Source organism: Mobula birostris, unplaced genomic scaffold, assembly GCF_030028105.1.
Source record: "Mobula birostris isolate sMobBir1 unplaced genomic scaffold, sMobBir1.hap1 scaffold_656, whole genome shotgun sequence".
NCBI classification, from domain to species: domain Eukaryota; kingdom Metazoa; phylum Chordata; class Chondrichthyes; order Myliobatiformes; family Myliobatidae; genus Mobula; species Mobula birostris.
This window is the reverse complement of record NW_027278375.1, coordinates 31,449-45,452: the sequence shown is the minus strand read 5'-3', so window position 1 is coordinate 45,452 and position 14,004 is coordinate 31,449. Positions and strand designations below refer to the sequence as shown.

At 53.2% G+C, this 14,004-nt stretch overlaps 1 protein-coding gene across 2 annotated transcripts in view; it reads left to right on the top strand.

The window, feature by feature from the left end:
* The window catches only part of LOC140193638 (CD276 antigen homolog), a 35,148-nt gene extending 29,138 nt beyond the window's left edge, over positions 1-6,010 (top strand). For both annotated transcript variants that reach the window (XM_072250799.1, XM_072250798.1), the window contains exons 4-6: positions 3,721-4,017; positions 4,527-4,655; positions 5,212-6,010. In XM_072250799.1, coding sequence (XP_072106900.1) covers positions 3,721-4,017; positions 4,527-4,655; positions 5,212-5,294 — 509 coding nt within the window. In that variant the 3' untranslated portion in view covers positions 5,295-6,010. The remainder of the gene's footprint in view (positions 1-3,720; positions 4,018-4,526; positions 4,656-5,211) is intronic.
* The last annotated feature ends 7,994 nt before the right edge of the window (positions 6,011-14,004 follow it).

The window sequence follows — 14,004 nt, the reverse complement described above, 5'->3', positions numbered from 1 at the left end:
CATCCCCTCCTCACCGTCCCCTCCCACAGCATTCCCTCTTCACCGACCCTCCCACAGCATTCCCTCCTCACCATCCCTCCCACAGCATTCCCTCCTCACCGTCCCCTCCCACAGTGTTCCCTCCTCACCGTCCCTCCCACAGCATTCCCTCGTCACCGACCCTCCCACAGCATTCCCTCCTCACCGTCCCCTCCCACAGCATTCCCTCCTCACCATCCCTCCCACAGCATTCCCTCCTCACCGTCCCCTCCCACAGTGTTCCCTCTTCACCGACCCTCCCACAGCATCCCCTCCTCACCGTCCCCTCCCACAGCATTCCCTCTTCACCGGCCCTCCCACAGCATTCCCTCCTCACCATCCCTCCCACAGCATTCCCTCCTCACCGTCCCCTCCCACAGTGTTCCCTCCTCACCGTCCCTCCCACAGCATTCCCTCGTCACCGACCCTCCCACAGCATTCCCTCCTCACCGTCCCCTCCCACAGCATTCCCTCCTCACCATCCCTCCCACAGCATTCCCTCCTCACCGTCCCCTCCCACAGTGTTCCCTCTTCACCGACCCTCCCACAGCATCCCCTCCTCACCGTCCCCTCCCACAGCATTCCCTCTTCACCGACCCTCCCACAGCATTCCCTCCTCACCATCCCTCCCACAGCATTCCCTCCTCACCATCCCTCCCACAGCATTCCCTCCTCACCGTCCCCTCCCACAGTGTTCCCTCTTCACCGACCCTCCCACAGTGTTCCCTCCTCACCGTCCCTCCCACAGCATTCCCTCCTCACCGTCCCCTCCCACAGCATTCCCTCCTCACCATCCCCTCCCACAGTGTTCCCTCTTCACCGACCCTCCCACAGCATTCCCTCCTCACCGTCCCCTCCCACAGTGTTCCCTCTTCACCGACCCTCCCACAGCATTCCCTCCTCACCGTCCCCTCCCACAGCATTCCCTCCTCACCGTCCCCTCCCACAGCATTCCCTCCTCACCATCCCTCCCACAGCATTCCCTCCTCACCGTCCCCTCCCACAGCGTTCCCTCTTCACCGACCCTCCCACAGCATTCCCTCCTCACCGTCCCCTCCCACAGCATTCCCTCCTCACCGTCCCCTCCCACAGCATTCCCTCCTCACAATCCCTCCCACAGCATTCCCTCCTCACCGTCCCCTCCCACAGTGTTCCCTCTTCACCGACCCTCCCACAGTGTTCCCTCCTCACCGTCCCCTCCCACAGTGTTTCCTCTTCACCGACCCTCCCACAGCATTCCCTCCTCACCGTCCCCTCCCACAGTGTTCCCTCTTCACCGACCCTCCCACAGCATTCCCTCCTCACCATCCCTCCCACAGCATTCCCTCCTCACCGTCCCCTCCCACAGCGTTCCCTCCTCACCGTCCCTCCCACAGCATTCCCTCCTCACCGTCCCTCCCACAGCATTCCCTCCTCACCGTCCCCTCCCACAGCATTCCCTCCTCATCATCCCTCCCACAGCATTCCCTCCTCACCGTCCCCTCCCACAGTGTTCCCTCTTCACCGACCCTCCCACAGCATCCCCTCCTCACCGTCCCCTCCCACAGCATTCCCTCTTCACCGGCCCTCCCACAGCATTCCCTCCTCACCATCCCTCCCACAGCATTCCCTCCTCACCGTCCCCTCCCACAGTGTTCCCTCCTCACCGTCCCTCCCACAGCATTCCCTCGTCACCGACCCTCCCACAGCATTCCCTCCTCACCGTCCCCTCCCACAGCATTCCCTCCTCACCATCCCTCCCACAGCATTCCCTCCTCACCGTCCCCTCCCACAGTGTTCCCTCTTCACCGACCCTCCCACAGTTTTCCCTCCTCACCGTCCCCTCCCACAGTGTTCCCTCTTCACCGACCCTCCCACAGCATTCCCTCCTCACCGTCCCCTCCCACAGTGTTCCCTCTTCACCGACCCTCCCACAGCATTCCCTCCTCACCGTCCCTCCCACAGCATTCCCTCCTCACCGTCCCCTCCCACAGCATTCCCTCCTCACCGTCCCCTCCCACAGCATTCCCTCCTCACCATCCCTCCCACAGCATTCCCTCCTCACCGTCCCCTCCCACAGTGTTCCCTCTTCACCGACCCTCCCACAGCATTCCCTCCTCACCCCCTCCCACAGCGTTCCCTCCTCACCCCCTCCCACAGCATTCCCTCCTCACCGTCCCCTCCCACAGCATTCCCTCCTCACCATCCCTCCCACAGCATTCCCTCCTCACCATCCCTCCCACAGTGTTCCCTCTTCACCGACCCTCCCACAGCATTCCCTCTTCACCGTCCCCTCCCACAGCATTCCCTCCTCACCGTCCCCTCCCACAGCATTCCCTCTTCACCGACCCTCCCACAGCACTCCCCTCCTCACCGTCCCCTCCCACAGCATTCCCTCCTCACCGACCCTCCCACAGCACTCCCCTCCTCACCATCCCTCCCACAGCATTCCCTCCTCACCGTCCCCTCCCACAGCATTCCCTCCTCACCATCCCTCCCACAGCATTCCCTCCTCACCGTCCCCTCCCACAGTGTTCCCTCTTCACCGACCCTCCCACAGTGTTCCCTCCTCACCGTCCCCTGCCACAGCATTCCCTCTTCACCGACCCTCCCACAGCATTCCCTCCTCACCGTCCCCTCCCACAGTGTTCCCTCTTCACCGACCCTCCCACAGTGTTCCCTCCTCACCGTCCCTCCCACAGCATTCCCTCCTCACCGTCCCCTCCCACAGTGTTCCCTCCTCACCGTCCCCTCTCACAGTAATCCCTCCTCACCGTCCCCTCCCACAGCATTCCCTCGTCACCGACCCTCCCACAGCATTCCCTCCTCACCGTCCCCTCCCACAGCATTCCCTCCTCACCATCCCTCCCACAGCATTCCCTCCTCACCGTCCCCTCCCACAGCATTCCCTCCTCACCGACCCTCCCACAGCACTCCCCTCCTCACCATCCCTCCCACAGCATTCCCTCCTCACCGTCCCCTCCCACAGCATTCCCTCCTCACCATCCCTCCCACAGCATTCCCTCCTCACCGTCCCCTCCCACAGTGTTCCCTCTTCACCGACCCTCCCACAGTGTTCCCTCCTCACCGTCCCCTCCCACAGCATTCCCTCTTCACCGACCCTCCCACAGCATTCCCTCCTCACCGTCCCCTCCCACAGTGTTCCCTCTTCACCGACCCTCCCACAGTGTTCCCTCCTCACCGTCCCTCCCACAGCATTCCCTCCTCACCGTCCCCTCCCACAGTGTTCCCTCCTCACCGTCCCTCCCACAGCATTCCCTCCTCACCGTCCCCTCCCACAGTGTTCCCTCCTCACCGTCCCCTCTCACAGCATTCCCTCCTCACCATCCCCTCCCACAGCATTCCCTCCTCACTGTCCCCTCCCACAGCATTCCCTCCTCACCGTCCCCTCCCACAGCATTCCCTCCTCACCATCCCTCCCACAGCATTCCCTCCTCACCGTCCCCTCCCACAGTGTTCCCTCTTCACCGACCCTCCCACAGTGTTCCCTCCTCACCGTCCCCTCCCACAGCATTCCCTCTTCACCGACCCTCCCACAGCATTCCCTCCTCACCGTCCCCTCCCACAGCATTCCCTCCTCACCATCCCTCCCACAGCATTCCCTCCTCACCGTCCCCTCCCACAGCACTCCTACACCACCATGCCCCTGAATGAGCCTGAACAGATTCCTTGCCGTCACCACGCTGTTCCTTCCGTTAACAGCCCATTACAGCACACCCACCATCGTTGGCCCAAATCCAGAACGGGTACAAACTGGGGACTTGGTGAACTTGACCTGCCACTCGTCCGGTGGATATCCAGAGCCCACAGTGAGCTGGACAGACGGGGAGAGCAGATCATTACTCGATATGAGGCAGGACAACTTCAGCCAGGATGCCGTCTCGGGGCTCTGGAGCATCAGCAGTATGATCCAGGTGGAAGTGTCAGCCAATTCCAGCTTCACCTGTACTGTCGTCAACACACGGACAAACGAGAGCACCACCTCCCCTGCCTGGTCTGGTAAGAGCCAGAGCAATCTTCTCCAGCTCCTTCATTCCTGCTGTCTCTGTGACACCTGGCCACTACACCCTTCCCTGTCTCCGTAACCCCTTCTGTCCGCTACACATCTCCCCATCTCTGTGATTCCCCCTTGGTCCCCTACACCCCTCCCTGTCTCTGTGATACCCTTTCAGTCTCTATACCCCTCCCTATCTCTATGAACCTCCTCCAGCCCCTGCACCCCTCCATCACCTTGTGACCCACGCCCATATATCTCCTCAATATCCCAAACCCTCAAAATTAACCCTTCCTCAACCCCAACTCCAGCATCATTCCCTCCCCCAATTCTAGTTGCTCTCCAGACCCTGAACTCTGGAACTCCCTCCCCCCTTTGCCTCTTTCTCTCCATTGTAATGCCCATGGAATTCCCCCAACACACTGACTCAACTGTGGGAGTCCAATGCTGATATTTCCCACACTGGACAGGGCTGGAGGCAGGTGATACTGAGTCATGTTTCTCATATTTTTAGGATCCAACACGGGGAGCTCTGTACAGCAGACACGCAGGAATATTCTCTTATACGTCACCCTGTTGGTTATCACCTTGGCTTTGCTGGTTGCTCTAGGCCTTGTGTATCAGAGGACGACACGACGAAAAGGTAGAGCTTGGGCGGCGAGGAGGGAGTGCCACTCTGTAGGAGGGGGGTTGGTGAGGAGGGACAGAGATGAAAGCATGCTGAGTGCTATAGGAAGATGTCATGGCTTGAATGCTGGGGGTCTATAATAACGGACTTTAACCTCCTGATGCAGCGTCTCCTGTAGATGCTACCGATGGTGGGGAGGGATGTGTTGGGCTGAGTTCACTACTCCCTGCAGCTTCTTCCATTCCGGTCCATTCTATACAGACTGTGATGTAACCAGACAGGATACTTTCAACAGGACATCTGTAGAAGTTTGTAGAGAGTTTGGTGACAAGCCAAACCTCCTTAAGAACATAAAGGCACATTCCTTCCTTGTAATTGTATCTGTGTACTGTGTTCAGGACAGCTCACCTGAGATGTTAACACCCAAGAATATAAAGCTGTTGACCCTCTCCCTCAATGTAGACTGGGACATGTTCACCGATCTTACCAGCCCTTAAGTGAACAATCAGCTTTTTAGTTTTACTGTTGCTAAAGCTATGACTGTAAATCTCTTGTTCTCCTCCCATTCCAGAAATGATTGTGGCTTGTCCCGAAGGTCATCAAATGATTCCTATGAGGAAAGAGACAGTTCTTCCAGACTATTCTCCTTGTTAGAATTACCTTCGTGAATGCCAATGAATGGACAAACAGGCACAGCCAGTCCCAAACGAAAGGCCCACATTCGTGGTGGTGGATAGGGAGTAGACTGTGACAGACTTGGAGAGCTAACACAAGACAAGGGCGAAGGTTCATCTTGTCAAACAGACAGCCCAATCCGTTGTGGATTTCAGGAGTTAGGGGAAGTATCTAATTTCTCACAGGCTTTGTTGCACCCTGTTTAATTATGGAGGGGAAGTGAGGAGGTGGCTGACTTCCCCACACCACACACGTACTCTTTTGGAAGGAGCCGAGGAAGTCGAGGACGCACAGGAAGACTTTGGATGCACATCGGGTTGGAAGGCTCTGGTGCTGGGAAGAGAGGGACAGGTTAATGGGAGATTAAATCCATTTGCTCAAGGAGAGAGTCAGGACGGGTCTGGTCCATGTGTAAGGATGGTGTTAGGAGGGCAGGTTAACAAGAGGCAGGATCGGGTTGCTTGAGTGAATCAGAAGCAGCTTGACCCTGGGCAGATGCAGGTCCTGAGAGAGAAGGTTAAAAGCATATCGAATGGGACATATGAGTGAATGAGGAATAGCTGCCTCAAATGAGGAGGGTCAGAGGAAGGGTGATGTGAGGAAATCAGTGGAGGAACGGGGGGAAATATTGCCACAAAAGTGAGCTGTTGCAATTGGGATGAATATCTGATGAGAATTTCCCAAAGGGCTGGAAAGACGGCAGGGGAATAGGGAGGGAGGGTAATATTAACGGTATGGGAAAGGGTAGTGTCAGGGTCAGGATGAGGACAACAGGAAGAGTGGTCACACCTCCCATCACAGAGATTCTTTGATTCAAGTGGTGGAGAAAATAAATCACACATGGTGACATCTATGTACTTTGATAATAAATTTACTTTGAACTTTTGGACAGGTGAACTTCATTACAATGTCTGGCCAATGATAAAAGGCATGCTTCACTGTGCAGTGGGGTGAATCACTTGAGAACAGGGCTGGAAAAAATCCCTTCTTGATATTCGTAGAAAATCTCTCCTCCCACAGGGTAAGATGAGGATGAGGTTAGCAGGCAGACACTGTGGTTTAGAGAGGACGGTTAGGGATCAGCGATTAATGCCTCATGTGGTCTGTGAGTCTAACTCTGGGAGTGTGTGATGGGACGGTGTGGAGGGAGCCTCACTCTGTGTCTGACCCCAGGAGTGTGTGATGGGACGGTGTGGAGGGAGCCTCACTCTGTGTCTGACCCCAGGAGTGTGTGATGGGACAGTATGGAGGGAGCTTCACTCTGTGTCTGACCCTGGGAGTGTGTGATGGGACAGTGTGGAGGGAGCTTCACTCTGTGTCTGACCCTGGGAGTGTGTGGTGGGACAGTGTGGAGGGAGCTTCACTCTGTGTCTGACCTGGGAGTGTGTGATGGTACGGTATGGAAGGAGCTTCACTCTGTGTCTGACCCTGGGAGTGTGTGATGGTACTGTTACGTACCCCGTAACTGGGTTGCCAAACCAGCAGAAATGGATCACTCAGTTGGAGTCTGGGTTACTAGAACTAAGAAAGTTTTATTAAAGAAACAAGCAACACAGTAATCGAAAGGATAATAAATGCAACAGTTCAGCAATGATAAACACACATGTGCACAGAATTAAGATAACAGGATCAACCAAGCTCTATCGTTGTCTAGGGGTAAATGACCAATTTCAAAGTGACACAAAGTTCAGTCCAATTTAGTTCAGTTTGCAGTAATCGTTGCCATGGCGATGGACGTGGGAGGAGGGAGAGAGAGAGAACGGGAACGACTGATCATTCAGACACGGCTTCCACTCACAGACCGGCGATATTGCTCACAAGCAGCTTTCGGGTGAGTCATTTGTGATGTCACCTGAGGTCACCGACTGTGACCCCTCCTCCAGATGCGGTTGATCCTCTGCAGTGAACTCGGCACCCAAGCGAGGGTGGACACACACCGGGTTCCCGCTGATCGTACCTTTCCACCCTGTGCGTTGTCCGGTACTTCCCACCGACTCGTGAGAGGTGCACCGCTTCCAGGGTCTCGTTACCTCGGGTGTCGTGTGTCCTGCCTTAGCGAACCTGTCCCTTTTTATCCCTCTGCTGGGGTATCGCCTGTCCATCACTTCAAACAGTTCAGGGTTCAAAGGGGGAGCCGATCTTGACAATACCCAGACTGATGGCTCCTTCATTACACATCTCCAGATGCTGCTTCATTGTTCCTTATCTCTCCTTCCCCTGAGGACAGGTGGCAGACCAACTGCTGATGCCACTGGTGCTAGCCCAGGCCAGCTACATCTTAATTTATGTGTATTCTCGTCACACTTCCCCCCTTTAAGGATTTTTACTGGGGTAAAAATTACAAACATGAGTACATTATTTGATACACACAAATATACATCTTTATCAGCTATTTGGCTAATACAGAGAATTTGAAGTTGTCAACACCTTGACAGACAGTCAGTAATCACATTTTCCGTCCCTTTTATATGTGTTATTAATAATCCCTTAGACCAGGCTCCAACTCAGCAAACTTCATAGTGGCCAAAAACACTGATGAATTGCGATCAATGTAACCTCTCATCTGGTTTCGTCCCGGACCACAATAACAAAGGTCGTCCCATTCCGACTTAGTTTTCTCTCGCAAGGGCTTAGTTGGAGGGGGAGGGGTAGTGCCCGCAGAGTTATTGCAAAACTTCCTACAGTACCCCACCATCTCCAAGAGCCTTCTGAGGGCCCTCTTGTCTGTCGGGGTTGGGAGGTCAGCGATAGCCTGCACTGTAGCTTGCATCGCTGCCAACTGCCCCTGTGTCACCACAATTCCCAGGTAAGTGACCTTCGTGTGGCCGAATTCATTCTTTTCAAGGTTGATTATCAAGCTGGCTTCAGACAGCCTTATTAAATTGCCAATACACACCTCTGTGTTCATCAGCCCTTTAGTCACTGAATTACTAATTATATATGGCTGTTGTTTACTAGGCTGGCCTATTGTAACAGACATCACCCAACGTCCCAGTTCTTTGCATTGCCTCGGGACAATCAAACACACGGGTGCGAGTCGTTTAATTACTTCTGCTAAAGAGTCGCTTTGTTCGGGGATTAAGGGAGAGACCTTATCAGTAGACCTGGCCAAAACAATAGCCTTCTCCCATCTGATCGTTCCCATACTAATCTTTTCAAAATGGTTCTTTTCTCTTATCAGGGGGCCCCTAGCTTCATTGATTTCCACGCTAACCCCGACTAGGTTTGTTAGCATATCAAAAGCCTGTGACCGTCTCAGTTTGCGTCGGTCATAATCAATAACATCCTCCCCCCTGGGCAGCCGGTAAACCTCTTTCATGGTTCCACCAACTGTTCCCTGCAGTACCGCAAAATGTCCACCGGGGGGTACCTCGTGGGCCAGGTTAGAAACCTCATCCTCATAACTCCTTTGCACCACCCCCCATTCCTCATCTGCGGGTACTGTACTTGATTTCCCTTTCTTCCTTAGCACTTCCTCCTCCACACAATAGCCTACTAGTTCCCTTGTCAAGTCTGTGTCAGAGAGAGCTGTCTCTGCCAAAACCATCAGCCCCTCGTCTCGCTCCCGCGTCTGCACAAATTCTTTCCTGGCTAATGCTACGTCTGTCCCAGCTCCCTCACTGCCTCTTGTCTCACTACACTCCTTCTTTTCACTTTCTACCCCCGTCTCGTACAAGGCTGGCAGAAACGTCTCAGTTAAATTCATTACCACGGTCCCGTGATGAACCTGTGAGTCCATGGGCGGGGCCTCAACGCTGGCAGGCTGACCTGTCAATCTCACTGCTGGGAACATGATTCCCCCGGCGATGTCATTACCGAGCAAGACTTCCATGCCCTTCATTGGTAATTCGGACCTCACCCCAATCGTGACTAGTCCAGAGACCAGGTTGCTTTGTAAGTGTATCTGGTGCAAAGGGACTGACTCTGCCCCTTCCCCAACACCTTTGACCTTTACCTCCCCAGTCTGGGTCTCTGAGCTAAACTCTAATACACTCTTCAGTATTAGTGACTGACACGCTCCCGTGTCTCTCCAGATCCGCACTGGAACTGGTTTTAACCCCTCCTTCACCGACACCAATCCGGCTGAGAGAAACCTCTCGCGCCCTTCCTGAACTTTGGCAGACCTGTCCTTCCCTAGCGGTTCACTTAACAGCTCGATACAGCCATTCAAAATCGCTGTCTTCCCTTTTCCCGTCTCCTTCTTTGGGGCAAAGCACCTGGACGCAAAGTGTCTGACTTTCCCGCAATTATAACAGACGACCCCAGGAGACTTCCTGCCAGACTGCTCCCGGTCTACCTTATCCTTCTCACTAGTCCCTGGCTTACTTTCTGACTTTTCCGGCGGACTCTCCCCGCCGTCCTGACTATCCTTCTGGTAGCCTTTACTCGGGGCAAACTTCATTTTATGCGTCAACGCATACTCATCCGCTAACTTAGCAGTTGCGGCTAATGTGGCTGCCTCTTTCTCATCGAGGTAGGGTCTCATACCCTCAGGGACACAACCTTTAAACTGCTCAATCAGGATCAGCTGTAGCAGTCTGTCATAATCCCCCTCTACCCCCTTCGAGGCGCACCAACGCTCACAATATGTCTGCATCTCACGGGCAAACTCCAAACACGTGCAGTCCCACTGTTTCCTCGTATTCCGGAACCTCTGCCGGTATGCCTCCGGGACCAACTCATAAATCCTGAGGATGGCCTCTTTCACCACCTCATACCCCTGGGTATCTCCGCGGACAAAGCGGAGTAAGCTTCTTGGGCTTTCCCTTTCAGTACACTCTGAAGTAAAACAACCCACTTATCCCTTGGCCAGTCCTGACTTATAGCCACTTTTTCGAAGTGGAGAAAGTACCGATCCACGTCGGTATCGTCAAATGGGGGAACCAGCCTAACCTCCTGGGTCGCCCGGAACCCTCCACCTTGGTTCGGCACGAGCCCCTGCTCGGCCCTTATCTTTAACTTCTCCAGCTCAAATTCCCTTTCCCTCTCTTTCTCTCTCTCTCCAACTGTCTCTCCCTCTCTTTCTCTTTTCGCTCCAACTGTCGTACCCGGAACTCGTGCTCGAGTCTCAGTTTTTCAAGCCGCACCTGTACCGCGTCTCCAGCAGGTTTTTCAATAGACACCACCTCCAGCTCGCCTTGGGGAAACACACCTTTAGATACATAGTGCTCTACAATAGCTCTGTGTATCTCCTCTCTCCTCATTGTCGACTTCCCCTTAGCAAGATTCAACTGTTTGGCCACAGCTACCAATTCCGATTTCCTGGCATCCTCTAATGCCTCCAAGGTCGGCGCCTTTATAAATTCCTCAGCCTCCATTTCTGCTGTTTGTCTTTTCTTTCTCTCCGGAATTTTAACCCAATCAATTTACTCCGTCCCAAATTTAGCATTCAAAATCGCGGACGAGAACCCCACTTATGTTACGTACCCCGTAACTGGGTTGCCAAACCAGCAGTAATGGATCACTCAGTTGGAGTCTGTATTACTAGAACTAAGAAAGTTTTATTAAAGAAACAAGCAACACAGTAATCGAAAGGATAATAAATGCAACAGTTCAGCAATGATAAACACACATGTGCACAGAATTAAGATAACAGGATCAACCAAGCTCTATCGTTGTCTAGGGGTAAATGACCAATTTCAAAGTGACACAAAGTTCAGTCCAATTTAGTTCAGGTCGCAGTAATCGTTGCCATGGCGATGGACAACGTGGGAGGAGGGAGAGAGAGAGAACGAGAACGACTGATCATTCAGACACGGCTTCCACACACAGACCGGCGATATTGCTCACAAGCAGCTTTCGGGCGAGTCCTTGGTGATGTCACCTGAGGTCACCGACTGTGCCCCCTCCTCCAGATGCGGTCGATCCTCTGCAGTGAACCCGGCACCCAAGCAAGGGCGGACACACACCGGGTTCCCGCTGATCGTACCTTTCCACCCTGTGCGTCTAAGGCTGATCCCACGATCAGCCATCCAAGAGCTTCCCACCGACTTGTGAGAGGCGCACCGCTTCCAGGGTCTTGTTACCTCAGTGTGTGTGTGTTGCCTTAGCGAACCTGTCCCTTTTTATCCCCCTGCTGGGGTATCGCCTGTCCATCACTTCAAACAGTTCAGGGTTCAAAGGGGGGAGCCGCTCCAGACAGCTCTCTCTCCCGTCCCTTCATTACACATCTCCAGATCGCCTGTCCATCACTTCAAACAGTTCAGGGTTCAAAGGGGGAGCCGATCTTGACAATACCCAGACTGATGGCTCCTTCATTAACATCTCCAAATGCTGCTTCATTGTGTTCCTTATCTCTCCCTCCCCTGAGGACAGGTGGCAGACCAACTGTTGATGCCACTGATGCTAGCCCAGGCCAGCAAACATCTTAATTTATGTGTATTCTCATCACAGTACGGTGTTGGGGGAGCTTCACTCTGTGTCTGACCCTGGGTGTATGTGATGATACTGTGCGGAGGGAGCTTCACTCTGTGTCTGACCCTGGGAGTGTGTGATGGTACGGTATGGAAGGAGATTCACTCTGTGTCTGACCCTGGGAGTGCGTGATGGTACGGTGTGGAAGGAGATTCACTCTGTGTCTGACCCTGGGAGTGTGTGATGGGACAGTGTGGAGGGAGATTCACTCTGTGTCTGACCCTGGGAGTGTGTGATGGGACAGTGTGGAGGGAACTTCACTCTGTGTCTGACCCCTGGAGTGTGTGATGGGACGGTGCAGAGGGAGATTCACTCTGTGTCTGACGCCAGGAGTGTGTGATGGGACAGCGTGGAGGGAGCTTCACTCTGTGTCTGACCCTGGGAGTGTGTGATGGGACGGTGTGGAGGGAGCTTCACTCAGTGTCTGACCCTGGGAGTGTGTGATGGGACGGTGTGGAGGGAGATTCACTCTGTGCCTGACCCTGGGAGTGTGTGATGGGACAGTGTGGAGGGAGATTCACTCTGTGTCTGACCCTGGGAGTGTGTGATGGGACGGTGTGGAGGGAGATTCACTCTGTGTCTGACCCTGGGAGTGTGTGATGGGACGGTGTGGAAGGAGATTCACTCTGTGTCTGACCCTGGGACTGTGTGATGGGACAGTGTGGAGGGAGATTCACTCTGTGTCTGACCCTGGGAGTGTGTGATTGGACGGTGTGGAGCGAGCTTCACTCTGTGTCTGACCCTGGGAGTGTGTGATGGGACAGTGTGGAGGGAGATTCACTCTGTGTCTGACCCTGGGAGTGTGTGATGGGACGGTGTGGAGGGAGTTTCACTGTGTGCCTGACCCTGGGAGTGTGTGATGGGACGGTGTGGAGGGAGTTTCACTGTGTGCCTGACCCTGGGAGTGTGTGATGGGACGGTGTGGAAGGAGATTCACTCTGTGTCTGACCCTGGGAGTGTGTGATGGGACGGTGTGGAGGAAGATTCACTTTGTGTCTGTCCCGGGTGTGTGTGATGGTACAGTGTGGAGAGAGCTTCACTCTGTGTCTGACCCTGGGAATGTTTAACATATTCCACCCACTCTGGGTCTCTGTGACATTTCGAAAAGACTTGTGTCTCACAACCTGAAAATGAAATTCACTACTTCCCCTTTTGCCTAAGGTTAGACCTGCAGTGGAAATACCACTGACATTTACCCATATCTTTTCTGAACTTCTGCTCTCTGTGGGATCATTCCCCACCTCCTCATTCCTTTGCTGTTACTCAGTAATAATACTGCAACACCAGCCCTTGTACTGCCTGGCAGTCTGCTGCGTTCCCTCTAACTCTTTCCCAGCTTCAGGCCCAAGTCAGAGCCAAGTTTATTGTCAGATGCACAAGTTCAAATGTTTACAGGTGCAATGAAAAATGTTCTTGCAGCAGCATTACAGACACACAGTGTTAGATACACAACATTCACAAGAAAAACATACAATAATCATGATTTTTTTTCAAGAAAATACAATTACAACAAAAAAGGTCAATTTCAGTGCAGTGCGGTCATGGTGCTGCTGAACTGTACTGATTACAGTCTTCACACATTCATCAGTTGTATCTGCCTTGAGGCCAACGTTCATCATCATGGATCCCTACCATCCGGGCCATGCTATCCTCTTGCAGCTCCCATCGGGCAAGCGGTACAAAATCGAGAAGTACTACAAGAAACATTTACGACCTTTCAACCATTCGGTTCTTGACCTCAGGGACCCAGTTCAAAACTCTCCATGCTGAATAAACTTTGATATTTCTCAGTGGTCAAGCTTGGTGAAAATGCATATGATTTACTCCCTTTCCTCTGCTCTCATAGAGTAATGGAGTTATTAACACAGAATCTGGCCCTTCAGCCTATGAGATACCTAGTTCAATTTGCCTGCATTTGGCTGATCTCTGTAATCCTTTCCTATCATATACCTGACTGAATGCCTTTTAAATGCTGTAATTTTACCCACCTCTTACACTTCCTCCGTGTGGAAAAACTTGTCCCTTTAATTTTTAAAAAATTATTTTTTTTCCTCTCACCTTAATCTACCTTTCTGGCCCTTGCACTTTACTGTCTGCCTGAACTATACTTTCTCTGCATTCAGTATTCTGGAATTGTTTTTACTTCTACTACTTCGATACACTGATGTGATGAAATGATCAGTATGATGACAAGCAAAAGGAAGTTTTCACTGTATTTCAGACAACATGACAACAAACACATTTATGTTTACCTGTGCCCTCTAGGTTTAGATCC